This window comes from Hemicordylus capensis, chromosome 1 (assembly GCF_027244095.1).
Source record: "Hemicordylus capensis ecotype Gifberg chromosome 1, rHemCap1.1.pri, whole genome shotgun sequence".
Classification (NCBI taxonomy): Eukaryota; Metazoa; Chordata; class Lepidosauria; order Squamata; family Cordylidae; genus Hemicordylus; species Hemicordylus capensis.
The window spans coordinates 173,691,101-173,710,479 of record NC_069657.1 but is presented as its reverse complement, the minus strand read 5'-3'; the positions used below and the strand labels follow the sequence as shown (position 1 = coordinate 173,710,479).

The 19,379-nt window shown below is 42.3% G+C and overlaps 1 protein-coding gene and 1 long non-coding RNA gene across 14 annotated transcripts in view; one reads left to right on the top strand and one right to left on the bottom strand.

Annotated features, from left to right (window-relative positions):
* LRP1B (LDL receptor related protein 1B) overlaps window positions 1–19,379 on the top strand; it is a 1,420,219-nt gene that overhangs the window by 971,850 nt on the left and 428,990 nt on the right. For all 10 annotated transcript variants that reach the window (XR_008308477.1, XM_053255348.1, XM_053255339.1 and 7 more), the window contains 2 exons: window positions 8,922–9,047; window positions 14,953–15,069. Coding sequence is in view for 9 of the 10 variants with exons in the window: in XM_053255348.1 (XP_053111323.1) it covers window positions 8,922–9,047; window positions 14,953–15,069 (243 nt within the window). In the remaining variant the exon portion in view is untranslated. The remainder of the gene's footprint in view (window positions 1–8,921; window positions 9,048–14,952; window positions 15,070–19,379) is intronic.
* The window catches only part of LOC128327129 (uncharacterized), a 58,777-nt gene that overhangs the window by 7,415 nt on the left and 31,983 nt on the right, over window positions 1–19,379 (bottom strand). For all 4 annotated transcript variants that reach the window (XR_008308489.1, XR_008308493.1, XR_008308492.1 and 1 more), the window contains exon 6: window positions 1,448–1,564. This is a non-coding gene — a long non-coding RNA (uncharacterized LOC128327129). The remainder of the gene's footprint in view (window positions 1–1,447; window positions 1,565–19,379) is intronic.

Genomic DNA, 19,379 nt, shown 5'->3' with positions numbered 1-19,379 from the left:
TGCATCCAACACCATGTGGGTAGTGCACTTCATGGACTTGGTGGTTGCTGGAACTTGGTCTCAAGTTGAGCAGCGCTTTCACATCAGTTATGGCGAACTCATGGCAATGTTCCGGCTGCCTTCTGTCACTGGATAGTGGGGTCTCTTGTACTGCTTCTCAGGGACAATACAATGGTCAGGTCATACCTGAACAGGCAGGGAGGGACAGCATCCCATTCCCTGCTCATTCTGGCAGTGTGCCTCTGTCTTTTGTGCCTGGATTGGAGAATTTGGCCACCAACTGTGCACATTCAGGGGAATGTCAGTGCCCTAGTAGATGCACTGAGTCACCAGAACACCGTCTCTCATGAGTGGCGTCTGGATCGGGGCATACTGCGTGAGATTTTTCACTTGTGGAGAACTTCTCGTCTGGATGTGTTTGCTCAGAACATTCAGTGTGCAAGGTTCTGCAGCAGGGCAGAACTGGGCCCGGATTCAGAAGGGGATGAGCTCCTCCTACACTGGGGCAATCAGCTCCTGTATATGTTCCCCCCTTTTTCATTGATACTGAAAATCCTCCTGAAGATTGTCAAGGACAGGGCCATGTGCATTCTGATCGCTCCATGGTGGCCTGGTTCACCACGCTTCAACTATCGTGAAGAACTTACCAACAGCTTCCGTTGGTGTCATACCTACTGACGGGGGTCGTTGTCTCCACCCAGATGTGGAGTCTCTGCACCTTACAGCTTGTGGGTAGAACTGTGACTGGGTTCAGTGACCAGGAGCAAGCCATCTTGACAGTGGCAAAGAAGCCATCCACTTTGAAATCTTGTGTGGCAAAATAGACACGTTTTTCCAAGTTTGTACATGACAAGGGGTCATCTCCAACAGAGGCACGCTTACAATTAATCTTTGAGTATCTCTTGCTTTTGAAGGACAATGGGTTGTCCTACTCCTCTGAGAGTTCATTTGGCAGCCATAGCCAATAGTCACTCTACGCTAGGGGTATGCATGGAACCGGCTGGCCTGGTTCGGTATGAACACAGAGGCTGTTTCTGGGGCAAAGGCCTGGAAAGGACTGAAGACCACCGAAACTGGGTGGTGCCTGCAATTACAGAGGCTGGTGGGGGGAGGGGGTACCTCTGTGGACACCCCCCCCACACACTTCAGAGAAGCCCTCCAGAGGGAGTAAGTTGGGGGGAAATAGTTCTTGGGGTTTTTTTTTTACATTTTGCTCTGTGAACCACCCAAACAGCCAAAGGAGGTCTGGTCCGGGATTGAATCAATCCGGGAATGGTTCAGCTCGACCCTGAACAGTTTAACCAAAGCATCTTGAAGTCAAACCGGTTTGGTTCCGACCTGTTCACACACTCCTACTCTACACCTGGCTTGTTCTTGCATAAGCTAGTTTTAAAGTTTTTAAAGGGAATTCTCCATTTGTTCCCCCCTGGTCCCAAATGTTCCTCACCTTGGAATTTGTTGCTGGTTCTAAGACAGTTAATGAAAACTTCCTTTGAGCCTCTGGCTTCATGTCCTTTTAAATTGTTGTCCTTGAAGACAATTTTTCTGGTTGCTATTACTTCAACTAGAAGAATGAGAGAAATGAGGGCATTGCATTCTGATGCATCGTATTTTGTATTTCATTAACACAGAGTTGTTTTAAGACCTGGAGTGTCATTTTTATCTAAGTTTGTCTCTGAGTTCCATTTGTCTCAAGGATTTTCCTTGCTTACCTTTTCCCCTGCACCTGTCACTTATAAAAAGCGTGCTTACCACACTTGGGATGTTAGAAGGTTCCTAGCCTTCTATATTGACAGAACACAATCATTCTGCAGGTTGAAGTCCTTGTTTGTTTCATATTTGGATCCTTCAAAAGGCTTTCCTGTTTCATCTCAAAGGATTGCCACATGGGTCAAGGAGTCTAACTCTCTAGCATATCAACTAGCCTTGGAACCTTTGCCTGCCCCAATTAGGGTGCACTCCACATGGGCAATGGCAACCTCCATAGCTTTCTCTAAGAGTGTCTCTATGACTGACATTTGTAAGGCTGCTATATGGGCCCACCCAACTTCCTTTGTCAGAGATTATGCCTTGGACTTTCACTCTAGGTCTCAAGCGATGTTTGGTTCCTCTGTTCTCCACTTTGCCTGCCACTGAAAAATAAAGTTCTTTCATTAAAGTTTTTTTCATTGTGTTCTTTCTCCTTGGTCTGGGCTGCACCCTCCATCCTGTTACAATAGCTTGCTATTATCCCATATATGATGCACAGAGACCATGAAAGAGAAAGGCAGATTTCTCAGCTGTAACTGTAGTTCTTTGAGTGGTCTTCTGTGCATTCAAAGAACCCACCCATCCTCTAGTGGTGTGCAAACAGTTTTGATGTCAAATCGGTTTGACGTTGAACCGGGGCTGAACCAAACCATCCCCTGTTTGGTCTGACTTTGGACTGAACCCCATTGGGGGTTCGCAATTTCCCCCCAATTTTTAAAATCAATTACCCCCTCCAGGGGACTTCCTCTAGGTAGTGGTGGGGTCTGTGGGAGTTCCCCCTCACCCCGCCGGCCTCCTTGCCACCCTAACCGGCCATTCACCTCTGGTGTGGTGGCCATTTTGGACGCCACCGCTCCTGTGCAATGGGCCTCTGCATATCACACAGACGTGGCAGCCTCCAAAATGGCCAACACACTGGAGGGGTAAGGCCCGAATGGGCCGAAGAGCCAGCCAAATGGCTGTTTAGGGTGGCAAGAAGGCCAGTGGGGGAGGGGGAACCCCCATGGACCCCCCACCACATAGAGGAAATCCCCCAGAGGAGGTAAGTGATTAAAAAAATATACTGAAGGGGGAAATCGAGGACCGCCCCCAGACCAAACCAAACTGGGGGTGGGGTTCAAGGGTTGCTGGACTGAACTGGCCCGGTCTGATACAGGTCCAATTTGGACTTGGACCAAACTGGGCCAACTGGTTCCATGCACACTCCTACTGTCCTCCCTGCTGCAGCATACTGTTGTGTTACTTTTACCTAGGTCTAGAGCTGCGGAGGTTGCTGGACTGAGGGAGTGAGGCAAACTGTCAGATAAGGGGAGCTGGTTTCCCCGCTCTTTTTTCCTAATAAGGTAAAGCTTTAGAAGTTTATGGATGGTGGATCTGCGCAGGCGCAAACCACATGTGAATGCATAGAAGACCACTCAAACAACTACAGTTACAGGTGAGAAACCTGCCTTTTCAAACACAGTCCAAAAATGCCCCAAAAGCATCATTATCCCAGAATCCTTTGCAGCTACAGTGCCTGTGCTGCAGTAACATCGTTAGCACAAGTTGCATTCTCATACACTATTATGACTCCCTACCTCCCTTCCTAGGATTGCAACAGCTACTATAGCAGCACCTTTATTTAGCAGCAAGCATAGCCATAAGCTCAAGTAGAACAACTTCAGCCACATTTGGACTGAGTACAAGATCTTGCAATGCAAGTTGCACAGCAGTGAGTGAAGCACAAGTTAGTCTCAAGGCCAGACATGGAGCTCATCACAGCAATCACCAATATATGAGAGAGCGAGAGTGAGAGAGAGCGAGAGTGAGAGAGAGAGAGAGAGAGAGAGAGAGAGAGAGATGCCACTGTCAACACTATTCTAACAAACAAAACAAAACAAAAATCAAGGAAGGAGTGCATCCAAGTTCTGCCTCTGTCAATCTGAGATCCAGCAAAACCAGACAGTTATAGCACAGCATATTATACTCAGTGCTGAGAAAAGAAAATCAAACCTTCCTGGATTCCTTTCTCCTCCCCTCCTGATGTATCTTCTTCAAGAGAGGCATAAGGGTCTCTCTGTCTCCCTTTGAATACATTTTTAATTTTAAATTTCTTCCTTTTGTGTCCCCCTTCCTCCCCCACTCAGCTGATGGGGGCAGAGTTGCCCATGACAACACTTGGTTTTTATGATAACAAGCCAACCAAGAAGCAAGGAGATGACAAACCAGTCGGAAGCCAATGCCAGCAAACCAATCAGCAAGGGAAAAACAGGCCTCCAAAATGTCACTTGAAACATTGAAACATTTTGAGTGAAATGGGGTTGTTCTGTTCTGAGCTCGAAACAGGCCCTTTATTTAGAGTGTGTTCTGTTTTGAGCTCAAAACACTTGAAATGGCCCATTTCAAGTCGAAATGTTTTACCATTGAAACATTCTGCACATCCCTACCTGAAAGGACAGATTCCAGACTGGGTAATAGGCATGGCCCAGAGGATGGGAAGTGCTCAGTGGTGTGAATCACTTGTTTCTTTATTCCTTCTCATTCCCATTACCTCCCCATTGTGGATTCAAGGTAAGGATGTTAACAAACACTTGATAAGTACAAGCAGTGTTCTAAGCACTGGAGATAATATAAAACAATCTTGAGGCATTGTTTACAATGGTCATTTTCTTCTGGTGAGTATTGTGAAAAGAGAGTTTTATTGCTGGCTCTTGGCACAATATAAAAACTTTACAGCCAAAGCATTAGCTTTTTATAACTTTTAGATCTTGATTAATTTCATGCTTTGTAGAAACGATAGTTTTGTGTTACATATTTTTCACATATAAAAGTTTCCTTTTATCATTCTGGAAGAGTTGCTGAACCATAGGCAGTTTTTTTAGCATCTCAGATGCTTAGCCCTTCATTTATTCTGTCATATCAGCTGGACTAAGTTAGAATCTATAGTTCTTTCAGATTTAGCTAGCATAAACAGATCTGGAAGCCTTATCTTCAGATAAGCTTCCTCCCTCATCTTCATTTGTATTATTTATATAAAAATGTATCTGACTAGTTACAAGTAACAAGCCCCGTGAACTATTCAAAATGTGATCACTCAAAATAAAGCTAATGGATAGCTTCATTACAAATACAGGGCATGATCCAACCATAAATTAAGTGCTTTAAGATCCCATTAATTTCAGCAGAAAAGATTTAAGTACACGCTCTGAGGAGTTTTGGGTGCTAATTTGTAATATACACTATTAAGTACACGCTCTGAGGAGTTTTTGGTGCTAATTTGTAATATACACTGAGAAGTGATTGCCTGTGATAGTATATAAATAAAATAGGATTGCAAAATGCATTATTACATCTTACCCTGTGCTTAATCAGTAATGGATCAATTTACTCATACCCGAACAAGCCAAAAGAAACTAGCTTGAATTTTAAAAACTGGTCATGAAAATATGTTCAGATATAGCATACTCCCTATTTCATACATGTCATAGAAGTATAACTGAAGGGCTGGACATTTCTAAAATAAAATATTTCTGAATAATAAACAGCAATGGCATACAAGTTTCTTATCTGAGCACAATACGGGGAGCTTGCAGTAAAAACCCACATCATCAAGTGCAGAGCTGGGTCAAAGGCAGGAAAAGCCGTTAATATTTTTTTTATTGCTAAAGTGTTCTTTTTCTTAGATTTAGTAGTATCTAATATGCACACCAAAATGACTTCTAAAGAACGTTAACATTTTTGGATAAATAGACAAAAGCATGAACACTGAGTTAAGGATTTAGCCTCTGGGTCTTAAAACATAAGGAGCACAGTAGGTTAGCATTCAGGCAGCTCCCTGCTGTGTCTAGCTACTGGAAGTTCAATCCTTCACTGTGAACCATTTTGCCTTTATAAATCTGTCTAGAATGCTTCAACTTTCTTTATTGTTGTTAATTCAAGTTAGAAGAGCCCTTGTAAACTCTTTTATTGGTTGAGATGCATTGCCCTGACTACATTAATTTTATATGTATGCTTAGATAATTATTGTGAACACATGTAGCAATAGGTTCTGGCATCATAAAAATCTGTTTTAAATATGGAATGATGTCTTGAACCAGCATCATAAACAATATTTAATGATAATTAACTTGACAGTGTAATTTTTTTTAATTGTATACTAAAACTGATTAGAGAACATCGTGGTAAGCTTCCATCTTAGCATTTTTGAATAAGAGAAGAGCAACTAATAGCTTTTTAAAAGCCTTTTCTATGCTGAGCCATCAGTAATTTCCTCATTAAAATAAATCAACATGTAACAATTATTAGAGAGATATGAGAGATAGTCATTATAATTATCATCTGTGTATTATATGATCACATACCCATATAAACTGAGAGATAATGGCCAGTTGAGCTTCATGAATGAGTGGAGATTTGAACCCAGATCTACCTGCTTCTAATCCAGTACCCTAACCACTGTATCATACTGGCTTTGCCCTGGTGTTTATTTTTTAATGCTTATGTTATAAAGAATATTCTCATGTGATTTTTGCTGCTGTTAAGATGGGATGGACTGAATAACAATATATTTTCATACATTTAGGACTGACTGATCTCCATCCATGTTATCCTGTCTTCTGAAAACACACAGACACATATACATCCCTTCAGTGAAAAAGGAATCAATTGCCCACCCTTGCCAGAGAGTCACAGCAATGTATCATCATGACAAATGACAAAGAAAATGAGAGCAGGGGCAGAGTTATAATTGGGTGGATGGGTTTAAAGAATCTGACCTGCCCAGCTCCTGGGGGGCATCTGACTCACCCCAACCCCTGACCTCTGGTGGCCTCATTTCCCAGCCTGCTTTGTTGTCCACTGGGTATTTTCTTACTTCTACCCCTGGCTCCAAGTGAAGGAGATAACAAAGAAATCACCCAGCCATCAACGAAGCTGGCTGGGAAAAGCTCTGGAGAGCTGTGCCGGTCCTTCTGGGCTTTGGGGACTCCTCCTGCATGCTGGCCACACCCTCTGCAAATGACATCATGTGCAGGGAGTGTGGCCAGCACCTGGAATGGCCAGCTTAGCCTTCCAGAGCTAATTTACAAGGTGGCTTTGTTGCTGGCTGGGTAAGAACATAAGAACAGCCCTGCTGGATCAGACCCAAGGCCCATCTAGTCCAGCATCCTGTTTCACACAGTGGCCCACCAGATGCTGCTGGAAGCCACAGATAGGAGTTGAGGGCATGTCCCCTCTCCTGCTGTTACTCCCCTGCAACTGGTACTCAGAGGCATCCTGCTTTTGAGGCTGGAGCTGGCCTGTAGCCCTCCAACTAGTAGCCGATGATAGACGTCTCCTCCATGGAGTTATCCAAACCCCCCTTAAAGCCATCCAGGTTGTTGGCTGTCACCATATCCCGTGGCAGAGAATTCCACAAGTTAATTGTGCATTGCGTGAAAAAGTACTTCCGTTTGTTGGTCCTAGATTTCCTGGCAATCAATTTCATGGGATGACCCTGGTTCTAGTGTTATGGGAGAGGGAGAAGAATTTCTCTCTATCCACTTTCTCCACATCATGCATGATTTTATAGACCTTTACCATGTTTCCCCACAGTCTTTTTTCTAAACTAAAAAGCCCTAGGTATTGTAGCCTTGCCTCATAAGAAAGGTGCTCTAGTCCCCTGGTTATCTTGGTTGCCCTCTCTGCACCTTTTCTAGTTTTTTAGATGTGGTGACCAGAATTGTACACAGTACTCCAGGTATGGCCGCACCATAGTTTTGTATAAGGGCATTATAATATTAGCCATTTTATTTTTAATCCCCTTCCTAATGATCCCTAGCATGGAATTGGCCTTTTTCACAGCTGCCAGACATTGAATCGACACTTTCAATGAGCTGTCCACCACAACCCCAAGATCCCTCTCCTGGTCAGTCACCGAAAGCTCAGATCCCATCAGCATATACTTGAAATTGCGGTTCTTCGTCCCAATCACTTTACACTTGCCAACACAGAACCGCATTTGCCACTTTGTCGCCCATTCACCCAGTTTGGAGAGATCCTTTTGGAGCTCCTCACAATCCGTTTTGGATTTCACTATCCAAAAATTTGGATTTCACTACCCACTTCTTTTATTTGTTCTCTCTCTTTCTCGGACTGAGGGAGAGAACAAAAAAAGTACCCAGCTGAGAAACGAAGTCAGCTAGGAAATGAGCTCTGGATGGACCACGCCAGACCTTCAGGGTCCTAGACATGCCCCTGTGTACAATGTGTGCAAGAGGCCACCAGGAAGGGGGCAAATACAAGCCCCCTTTCCCCTAACTGCACACCTAAATGAGATGTCTCCCCCTACTTTTTTTAACTGACTGCACCACTATCAGGAATTCTGTCTTTAAGAGGCAAACTATATTTGATGTTAAATGTGACAGCATGTAGTTAGCAGTTTCACTTCTCTTGCAAGTAGCAGTCGTACAAAGCCATGATTTGGATCAGGACTGCAGCACAGAGGTAGGGGAGTATTTAACCTTTTAGCTCTGAGCCATTTTTCCATCAGAAATCAAACCCCCTCAAGCTGCTATTCAACCTCAAAAGTGCCATTGTAACAAACTATAGTATGTGATTTAAAGGTTTTACTATTGTACCCTTTGAGAAAATGTTTTCATGTACTTACAAATATCTGCATAATTATTGTTTAGGTGATGTTTTTTACCCAAGCAAGTAAAAAATTTTAATCAAGAATGAGAGCATTTATGAAAGACAAGATTAGGAGAGTGAGAGAGTCATGGAGAGGGAGGTGGAGAGAGACACAGATCTAAATTGTTGGGGGAAATTAATATGGCCACAGAACCAAAGTTCATCAATCCTATTGATTTAAATAGGGCTAAGCATGCCTAATTCCATTTTGGATTGTAGCCTGTGTCTTTTATTTCACAAGTTTTGAGGAACTGCTCAGGTTCAGATCTTCCTACATTGAAAGTGCTGCTTTTGATTCTGCAGTCTTCATTGCTTTATGAGGGGGATAAAAATCTCTAGTTTATTTTCTGAAATCATTGTGTATTTGCCTCTGGATTTCAACTGGATTCGAAAGCAGGAAAATGACCAACATAGTAATTTTATCTTTTTTCTTCTTCAGTGAATACAATCTAATGTAAACCATATTCTAGTGTTTCAGAAATAATATATTTGTATATATAAAATGTAATTTCCCCCCCTCTTAGTTAATCACAGCTGCCCTGACAATCAATTTAAGTGCCATAATAATCGCTGCATCCCCAAGAGGTGGCTTTGTGATGGAGCAAATGATTGTGGCAACAGTGAAGATGAATCAAATGAAACTTGTGCAGGTAAAAATAACTTAAGAAACAAAACAATCCCCAACTTTTCTTGTGAGATGACTATGTTTTATCTTAATCCTACACTGAGTAAATATTCAGGTCTAAACTTTGAACCAAACTGTTACTGATGATCTGATTTCTGCAGTTTTAAATTGATCTGATGTCTTCAGTTTTAAATGAATTGAAAGTTTGATGCCAGTAGATTTGGAATAGAGATCATATTTTATGTAATCTGTGTGCCTGACTCCACTTTCCATAGTAATTTGACACTTAATCTATCCACATGGTCTGATGTCATTGCAGTACAGTCCTTTGACAGTACTAACTAGTCCCTCTTAAATCTTTCATTGCACTTGAAATTTAGCAGGATGTGTTGAGAGACATCATACAATGTTATTTTTCTCTGTCCTTGTACTGTTCATGTATAATACATACAGGGAAACCATGTTATCCGCAGATTAATTACCTGTGGACTTGTGTATCCATGGTTGGGTAAAAGACACTCAACTTTGGCATACGTGGGGAAAGAAAAAACACACACATCGACATAGTGAATCTACAGGTCAGAGGTGACTGGAAATGACTGCAGAGGTCATTTCTGGCCACTGTTTTGTTTCTTGGAGCCTTCAAATGGCTGCGATTTTAAACAAAAAACTGCAATCTTTGGGCATTTTGGGGGCACAGCATGACACTGGGGACACAGCAAAGCATGGTAAGGAGCCCCCCGTGCCCCCCCCCAATTTGGCCCTATTTTGAAAATAGGAATTTTCTGAATTTTCACTGTGATTAGAACCTAACCCCCAATTCACCATTAGAACAATGCCTCAATATTTGCTGTTTCCGTATCTGCGGTACAACTGCAAAATGAACCACTGCGAATATCAAGATCCTACTGTATATAATTTATTTTTATTATTTTATTATTTATTTATTTAACATATTTTTATACCGCCCAAAACTTACATCTCTGGGTGGTTTACCACAAAATAAAAACTGAAAGTAAAACATTAGTTAAAAACAAAAAGTTTAAAACATTACAACAATTTAAAAATTTTAAAACCGTATTTAAAAACAGCATTAAAAGCATTAAAACAATTCTAGTTAAAAGCCTGGGTGAACGGATGGGTTTTTAAAGACTTTTTTTAAAGCTGTCAGAGATGGGGAGGCTCTTATTTCAGTAGGGAGCACAATCCAAAGTCTCAGGGCAGCAGTGGAGAAGGCCTGTTACTGAGTGGCCACCAGATGAGCTGGTGGCAAATGGAGAAGGACCTCTCCAGATGATTTCAGTGCGTGGTGGGGTTCATGACGAAGAAGACATTCTCTTAAATACCCAGGGCCCAAGCTGTTTAGGGCTTTATAGGTTATAACCAACACCTTGTATCTTGCCCGGAAACATATCAGCAACCAGTGTAGCTCCTTCAATATAGGAGTTATATGGTCTCTCCGAGATGACCCAGAGACCAATCTGGCTGCTGCATTCTGGACCAACTGTAGTTTCTGGACTACATACAAGGGCAGCCCCGCATAGAGCACATTGCAGTAATCCAGTCTAATTAAAATGTGTGTCTGTGAGTGTACATGCAACATAGTCGTTCTTGAATTATGTCTGAAGATTGAGTTGTGGTTTTAACCTTTTATTTACCAGTATTTAAGGAATTTCTATCCAACCTACTTTCCCAGAAATTCTAGGTAGCTTACAATAAGATTGCAATAAAATGCAATAATATAGTGCAATGATTTTTAAAAAACCTTTTAAAACCTTTTAAAAGCAATAATTCTAACAGGTCTATAGAAAACCAAAGTCTGATTCTCATATCAGAAATATGACATAATTCTAAAATAGTATTGACTTTAATATATTTTAAAAAGGAATAACTGTTAGGTATATTAATTAATTAATTAATTAATTAATTAATTAATTAATTAATTAATTATATTTCTATGCCATCCAAAACCTGCATCTCTGGGCAGTTTACAATTAAAATCATTTAAAACATCAAATCAATTAACAATTAAAATCATTTAAAACATTAAAACCCCAATATTACAATTATTAAAACTATAAATCTAAGTAAAATCCTGGGTGAATACATGTGTCTTCAATGCCTTTTTAAAAGTTGCCAGAGATGGGGAGGTTCTTATTTCAATAGGGAGCACATTGCAAAGTCCATGGCCAGCAACAGAGAAGGCCCATTCCCGAGTAGCTGCCAAACAAGTTGGCAGCAACTGCAGATGAACCTCTCCAGATGATCTTAACAGGTGGTGAGGCTCATGGCGAAGAAGACGTTCTCTTAAATACCCAGGGCCTGAGCTGTTTAGGGCTTTATAGGCAACCTTGTATTTTGCCTGGAAACGTATTGGCAGTCAGTGTAGTTACTTAAAAATATGTAATATGATCTCTTCTAGATGAGCCAGAGACCAACTGGGCTGCCGCATTCTGAACCAAATGCAGTTTCTGGATTACATACAAAGGCAGCCCCACATAGAGCACATTGCAGTAATCCAGCCTAGAGGTTACCAGCATACAGGTGAAACTCGGAAAATTAGAATATCGTGCAAAAGTCCATTAATTTCAGTAATGCAAATTAAAAGGTGAAACTGATATATGAGACAGACGCATTACATGCAAAGCGAGATAAGTCAAGACTTAATTTGTTATAATTGTGATGATCATGGCGTACAGCTCATGAAAACCCCAAATCCACAATCCCAGAAAATTAGAATATTACATGGAACCAAGAAGACAAGGATTGAAGAATAGAACAATATCGGACCTCTGAAAAGTATAAGCATGCATATGTATTCAGTACTTGGTTTGGGCCCCTTTTGCAGCAATTACTGCCTCAATGCGGCATGGCATGGATGCTATCAGCCTGTGGCACTGATGAGGTGTTATGGAAGACCAGGATGCTTCATTAGCGGCCTTCAGCTCTTCTGCATTGTTTGGTCTCATGTCTCTCATCCTTCTCTTGGCAATGTCCCATAGATTCTCTATGGGGTCAGGTCAGGCGAGTTTGCTGGCCAATCAAGCACAGTACACTGTATACTTTTCAGAGGTCCGATATTGTTCTATTCTACAATCCCTGTCTTCTTGGTTCCATGTAATATTCTAATTTTCTGGGATTGTGGATTTGTGGTTTTCATGAGCTGTACACCATGATCATCACAATTATAACAAATTAAGGCTTGACTTATGTCGCTTTGCATGTAATGCGTCTGTCTCATATATCAGTTTCACCTTTTAATTTGCATTACTGAAATTAATGGACGTTTGCACAATATTCTAATTTTCCGAGTTTCACCTGTATGTACCACTGTTTTGAGGTCATTCATCTCAAGAAACGGACGCAGCTGGTATATCAGCCGAAGCTAATAAATAGCACCTTTGGCCACTGCCTCAACCTTGGACACCAGTGAGAGGTTCGGATCTATAAGCACCCCCAGATTGCGTACCTATTCCTTCTGGAGGAGCGAGACCCCATCTAGAACCGACAGATCAAAATCGTCTCCCGAGTTCTGACCCCGCACATTAAGTACCTTCGTCTTATCTGGATTCAGCCTCAGTTTGTTACCCTTCATCCAGCCCATTACTGCCTCCAAGCAGGCATTTAGGGAGGTTATGCCTTCTCCCGATGATGTTGAAACGGAGAAATAAATTTGGGTGTGATCAGCATATTGTTAACAACCTGCACCAAATCTCCTGATGAACTCTCCCAGTGGTTTCATGTAGAAGTTAAAAAACATCAGAGACAGTATGGAGCCCTGAGGGGCACCATATGTAAGTTCAGATTTTGAAGAACAACAGTCTCCAACAGACACCATCTGGAATCTGCCCGTGAGGTAGGAGCACAACCACTGCAAAGCAGTGCCTCCCACCCCCAATCCCCTCAGACATTCCAGAAGGCTACTATGGTCAATAGTATCGAAAGCAGCTGAGAGAGCCAAAAGAACCAACAGAGTCACACTTCCTCTGTCAATTCCCAATTGGATATCATCCATTAGGCTGACCAAGGCAGTCTCCACCGCACAGCCTGCCCGAAAACCAGTTTGAAATCGTTCTAGATAATCAGTTTCCTCCAAGACCACCTGGAGCTGGGAGGCCACCACTTTCTCAATCACCTTGCCCAACCATGGAAGGTTGGAGACAGGCCTGTGGTTGCTTAACTCTGAGGTCTGAGGGATCCAAGGCAGTCTTCTATAGAAGCAGTCTAATGATTGCCTCCTTAAGACAAGGAGGCATCCTGCCATCCCTCAGAAAAGCATTTATAATCTCTACCAGGCCCTCTACAACTACTTCCCTGCTAGATAGTATAAGCCATGTTGAGCAAGGATCTAGAGGGCAGATGGTAGGCCGCACCATTCCAAGCAACTTGTCCACATCCTCAGGAGTCACGAACTGAAACTGATTCAGGGTCATCACATAAGAGGAGCTGCTGTGGCATGAGACTCTGTAACAATTGTAGAGTTTGAATCTAAGTCAGCCTGAATATGAGAAATTTTTTCCACAAAAACTTCATTTAAAATGTCACAGTGAGAAATTGTTGGTTCCAATTACCGATTCAAGGGGAAGGGGTGTACATTAGCCCCTTCAAAATCCTGAACAACTCCACCAGATGTGATACGGGAAGAAAAGAATCGTTACTTTGCCGCATGTTATTGCCTGAGTATCGCCTGATCTTCAAATGCTCTTGATGTAATAATCTCTCAGACTACCTTGCTGTCGTCTACCTCGCTGCTTCAGCCCCCGTAGTTCTTCCCTATACCAAGGGGCCAGTTTTGAAGCAGGTCAGAGAGGGCGCTTAGGAGCAATCGTGTCCACTGCCCTGGTGAGTTGATTATTCCAATTCTCCAACAGAAAGTTGACAGAGTCACCAGCAGAGCCAACACTAAATCCCTCCAAGGCTTCTTGGAATCCTGTTGGATCCAGTGACCTTCTTGGGCAGACCATCCTAATGGGCCCTTTGCCCTTGTGGAGGTGGGACGTGGTCATGAGTCCAACCTTACCAGATGGTGGTCCATCCACGACAATGGGGAAATCACAGGAATCCCCACGCACAGAGCACCACTCTGTTTGGAGTGAAATACCAGATCAAGCGTGTGACCAGCAATATGCATTGGTCTTGAGACCACTATATATATAATGGACTGAAATGAGATTTGTAATTTTACTTTAAATATAAATAATTTGCTATTTTGCTAAAAGAAGTAATAAGTTTCATTGCTGCTTTAGAAACTCATTGAGGCCATTAATTTATGGTAGTGTCACAATGACATCATTGCTTAAAGGATGTCATTTAAGCAATGACACCACCCTTTGAAATAATCTGGAGTGGTTCGTCTACAGTTGCCACCAGCTCGTCTGTTGGCTGCTCAGGGACTCTAGCTGCCCCAAAGATTTGGAATGCGCTCCCTGTTGAAATAAGATGCTCTCCATTTCCGACAACTTTTTAAAAGGCAGTTAAGACACATTTGCTCACTCAGGATTTTAATTAGATTTACATATTAAGAGTTTTAAGAGTTTTAACTTTGTGTTAAATTTTAAATTGTTTTAATTCTGTTTTAAAGTGTACTTTTAAAATTGTAAACCACCCAGAGACCTAGGTTTTGGGCGGGATACATATTTGTTAAATAAATAAAAATAACAAATAAATAAAATAAATTTTAGAATGTAAAGATTATTATGAACTTTATGAAGAGGCTCTTCACACGGGCAGCCCTACTCGGACTTGGACAGCCCTAGGGCAATGGTGTGCTTGGAGGCTTGAAGGAACCTGCCTCCCTGCCTGCCCTCCCCAATGAGGTCTTATGCACAACCTCAGAGTAAGAAATGGATATAATTGTAAGCATGTATGACTCAACTATACTTCATCTAATCTATAGCCTTTCTGACGTTTATGTGTTTTTGCTTCTCCAGCAAGAACATGTCAAGCTGACCAGTTTTCTTGTGGGAACGGACGTTGCATTCCAAGCGCATGGCTGTGTGATCGGGAGGATGACTGTGGTGATGAATCGGATGAAATGGTATCCTGTGGTATGTTAGTTCACGGTCTTTATCAGCAGAACAACTGAAGGTAGCACATGAGTGAGATCACAAGTATAAGGTTGGATCCAGTTTTAAACTTGACTTTTGAAATCGCCATTTATATTTTTGTATTTTATAGCTTTTCATATTATTCCACTCCATTTCAGGAATCCTAAGTGGGGTTCTTTTAATTGCAGTGACACAAGAAGATGAGTCCTATACTGTATAGGATAAAGTGGGTAGGTGCAGCAGGGTCACACAAGTATGTTTAATAATGTGCATCAGAGTCACACAAATATGTCTACCTATACCTACAAGACTTCCAGTGGAATTCTGTTTCAGTCTACCTCAGCAGGCTGCCCAAGACCTCAGAAGCAAAAGGGAGTGACAAACACCCACATTAGGCATGTCCACAAGCTGTTCATGCAGGCGTAGGTGAGGTGTGTAGTGGTTCCATTAAGGAGCAGGTAAGCAGATCTTACTACCCCACTGCTTTTCCAAGTGCAGCGTTCTCTTGAGCAAAAGCTGTGTGTAACCTCAGCACTCTTCCCTGCAGGCTGCATGTGGCATCAGCATGCACATGGCAGGCGCTCATGCATGCTGGCCATGTGCATGCTGATGCCGTGCACAGCCTCTAGGGAACAGCGCTGCAGCTGTGTGGAAGATCCTGGCCCAAGCAAGGACCTTCTAGCACAGCTGTTTACAGCAGATCTGTTGATCAAGCTGCTAGCTAAGAGAACCTTTGCAAGCTCAGAACAGTAAGGGGAAGATCAAGGTCCTGTACTGCCGCCTCCTCCAGAAGATAAAGGAGGATTCCCAGTCCTTCCAGACCACTTAACAATTTCTGTCACAGAGTCCTTTGATCTTATCTGCTGAGCAGGTTGCTCAGCCCAGAGTAGTGACTGCTCAGCAAATTTTCCTGTTTGTCTGAGCGTGTTGCACATCACTCCAAAAGTCCCCACAGTGGATTTGCCAGTGGCAGCCTGGTCCTCAATGTCAAGGGTTCCTTCTGAGGGTAGAAGAACTCTAAAAATGCCTTTGATGATTTTGTGGGATGTAACTCAATCTTGAAGTTTCCGCAGCTTCCATGTGCACATCTATGTCCATTTCTACCTTTGTATGGATAATGTAGTTATGGCCAGAGAATCTCTTGGGAGCAGACCTCAACAACTCCAAAGTTGTAAAGCATGGATTGAGGACTATCGCCCTCCCGGCTGTTTCTACTAGCTGATAATTCATTGGGAATCATATAGCTGACCTCCAAGGACAGGACTTCCAGTGTGGTGGCCACATGCAATATTTGGCTGTGCGGTTGAGTTGTGGATGCTAATTTCCTTTCCAGACTGGGAGTGTGGTTTTTCTCGGATTATTAAAACTTTGGGGAATCACTAGAGGTGGCATTGGTGAAAAGAAGTCCCATACTACATTGCAGAGGGAACAGAAGAAAATGGCCATGTAGTTCAGAACCTTACAGTGGTAAGAATATTGGCTTATACAGAACAGATGGACATAAAGCAGGTTGGACAAGATCAGTGCAGTCTGCATCAGATGTAGCTCCCACTTGCTCTTCTCATCTTCTAGCTTCAAAAATGCTAAGCCTCAAGCTGGATGTCAAAGTTCACCACATGGCCATAGGAGCCCATCTCCTTCATTTTGTGGACAGGTGGGTTCAAGTTCTCAAATGCCTAGGTGAAGGAGACAGTCAAATGGCGTTATGTTTGGAGCCTCTCCAAGGACCAGGTATAGAAGGAAACAACTTATCATGGTGAGGGCTGTTGAGAATGAAAACCATCACTGGTTTTTATCCACCATTTGGGGATAAAAACTGGTCCTGAGGGCTCAAAGGTAATTTGGCATCTATTCAATTTTTTCCCACAATTCCAAAGAAAAATGGGCAAATGCACATGATTTTGGACTTAAAGGAGCTCAGCAACAAAGCTTCCATTCAAGATGGAGTTCTGTTCATGCTGGAGTTTAGCAACAAAAATCTGTTCATGCTGGAGTCCTCATGAACCATGGTGGTGGCCACAGAACAGCAGACTTTTCTTGTCAGACACATGCCTGATTACTGTTTTGGGAGACACATGCAAAATTTCTATGATTTCCTTTTGATCACAAACACTTCCAGTATAAGTCTCTCCTGTTTGAATTCACGGCACCTCAAAGGTGTTCACCAAAGTATTGGTGCCACTGGTGGTTTGGTTTTTCCCTTCAAGAGATCATTCTGTACTGCTGTCTCAATTACATCTTGGCACAAGGAAGGAAGGCCTTATGATATTCAGCATACATTTGGCTGCCTGAAGGAACTGGCTTCATGAAGAATCTGGAGAACAGATGAATGGATATTATCACAGAGTTTGGAATCTGTAGGGGTCTGGCTTGACACTCACCAGTCCTGCATGTTTGTCTCAGAAGTCAGGCAACACAAGTGCCTCAAATTGACTTTGGATTAATGTGACTTAGGATGTGGCCCTCATGATTTTGGTGCACCTACCAGACATGATGCAATACAGTAAGAATACAATGGTTCAAATGCAATTCCACACATGGCTGCTCCAACACCTGCTTCTTCCATTCTACAATTACATAGACGAAGGAGTTCCCAAGATCACTCCTCTTACCAAATAGGGGTGTGCATGGACTGGTTGCTGCCTGCGGCTCAGTCTGAATCTGAACGAAATTATGATCTAATTGCGGGTCTCTGAACTGGTTCAGTGGATCTAACCAGCTGGGCTGGTCAGGTCACCAAACCATCTTGGACCAGTTTGAAGCAGTTTGCGCTCTATATGGAGCTGCCTTTGTACGTAGTCTGGAAAGTTCAGTTGGTTCAGAATGCAGCAGCCAGGTTGGTCTCTGGGTCATCTCAGAGAGACCATGTTACTCCTTTACTGATGCAGCTACACTGGCTGCCAATAGGTTTCTGGACAAAATACAAAGCTCTAGTTATAACTAAGCCCTAAACGGCTTAGGCCCTGGGTATTTAAGAGAGCGTCTTCTTCACTACGAGCCCCACTGCCCGTTGAGGTCATCTGAGGAGGTCCGTCTACAGTTACCGACAACTTGTTTGGTGGCTGCACAGAGATGGGCCTTCTCGGTAACTGCCCCGAGATTGTGGAATCTCGGTTTTCGATTGTAGAATCCTTGAGATTGTGGAATCTCAGCTCTCCCTGCTGAGATATGAGCCTCCTCATCTCTGGCATTTTTTTTTTTTTAAAAACCCATGAAAACCCATATTTTCGCCCAAGCTTTCTCAGTTTCCTAATTTTTTTGGGCGGGGGGGAGGGGTTAATCTCTGGTTTATTTTTAAATTGTTAAATTGTTTTAAGTTTTTTGTATATGTTTTTAACTGGTTTTATGCTACTGTTAACTGCCCAGAGATGAAAGTTTGGGGTGGTGTACAAATTTAACAAATAGATAGATAGATAGATAGATAGATAGATAGATAGATAGATAGATAGATAGATAGATAGATAGATCTAGCCAGACCAGTTTGCAATCGAACCAGCCCATGCACACCCCTATCACAAAAGATACAAAGAACTTGTCTAGGAGTCTGTCTTACATCATAGGACAGAACTGTTCTTACAATAGGTATCAGCCAAAATCAGCCAGAGAAGACGATTCAAGACTTAGTCTTGGCGTTTGTCCATGTCCCTGTTCAACCAGCTCACTGGTAAAATGTCTTTTTGGACTAGTGGCATATTGTGAATCCTCACAACATCCTTACTTGATACAAGCTGGATTGAACTGATGCAAAGCATCTGATAATCCAAGAATTATCAGAACGGTAAATATAGCCACACACCTACCTATCTTTGCTGTGTCATCCACCACTGAATAAGATCCCTATGCATGCTAAAGATTCTGAGTCATCACCATTGCATTCCTATATTATTGAGAGGGCATGTGTTGGGTCCACATATCTGTGTGACAGCAGAGTCTTTGCCTTCACACTGAGTCTCTTATGTGTCACCATATGTTTTGCTTACACAATTAGTCAAAAAACCATTTATTTAGTAACAATAGGTTGGATTCTGACTAGTATTTGTGTGAGCACTTCCACACTATAACTCCACCCAATACCAGGGGTTCTCCCAACCTAAAGTATTAGCTTTTCAAAGAGCATTGGGTGCTGCAGAATGTAGGAGGGAACAGGAAAAACCCATTTATTCATCCTTTCATAATACTGGCAAGGTTGCAACTTTGCTTAGCACTTTCTTCCATTACTCTCTATGAAAAATGATGAGTGTTAATGAATATTTGTTTAATTTAAAAAACTTACTTTCCTACTGAGAAACTGATATCCAAGAATGAAGTAA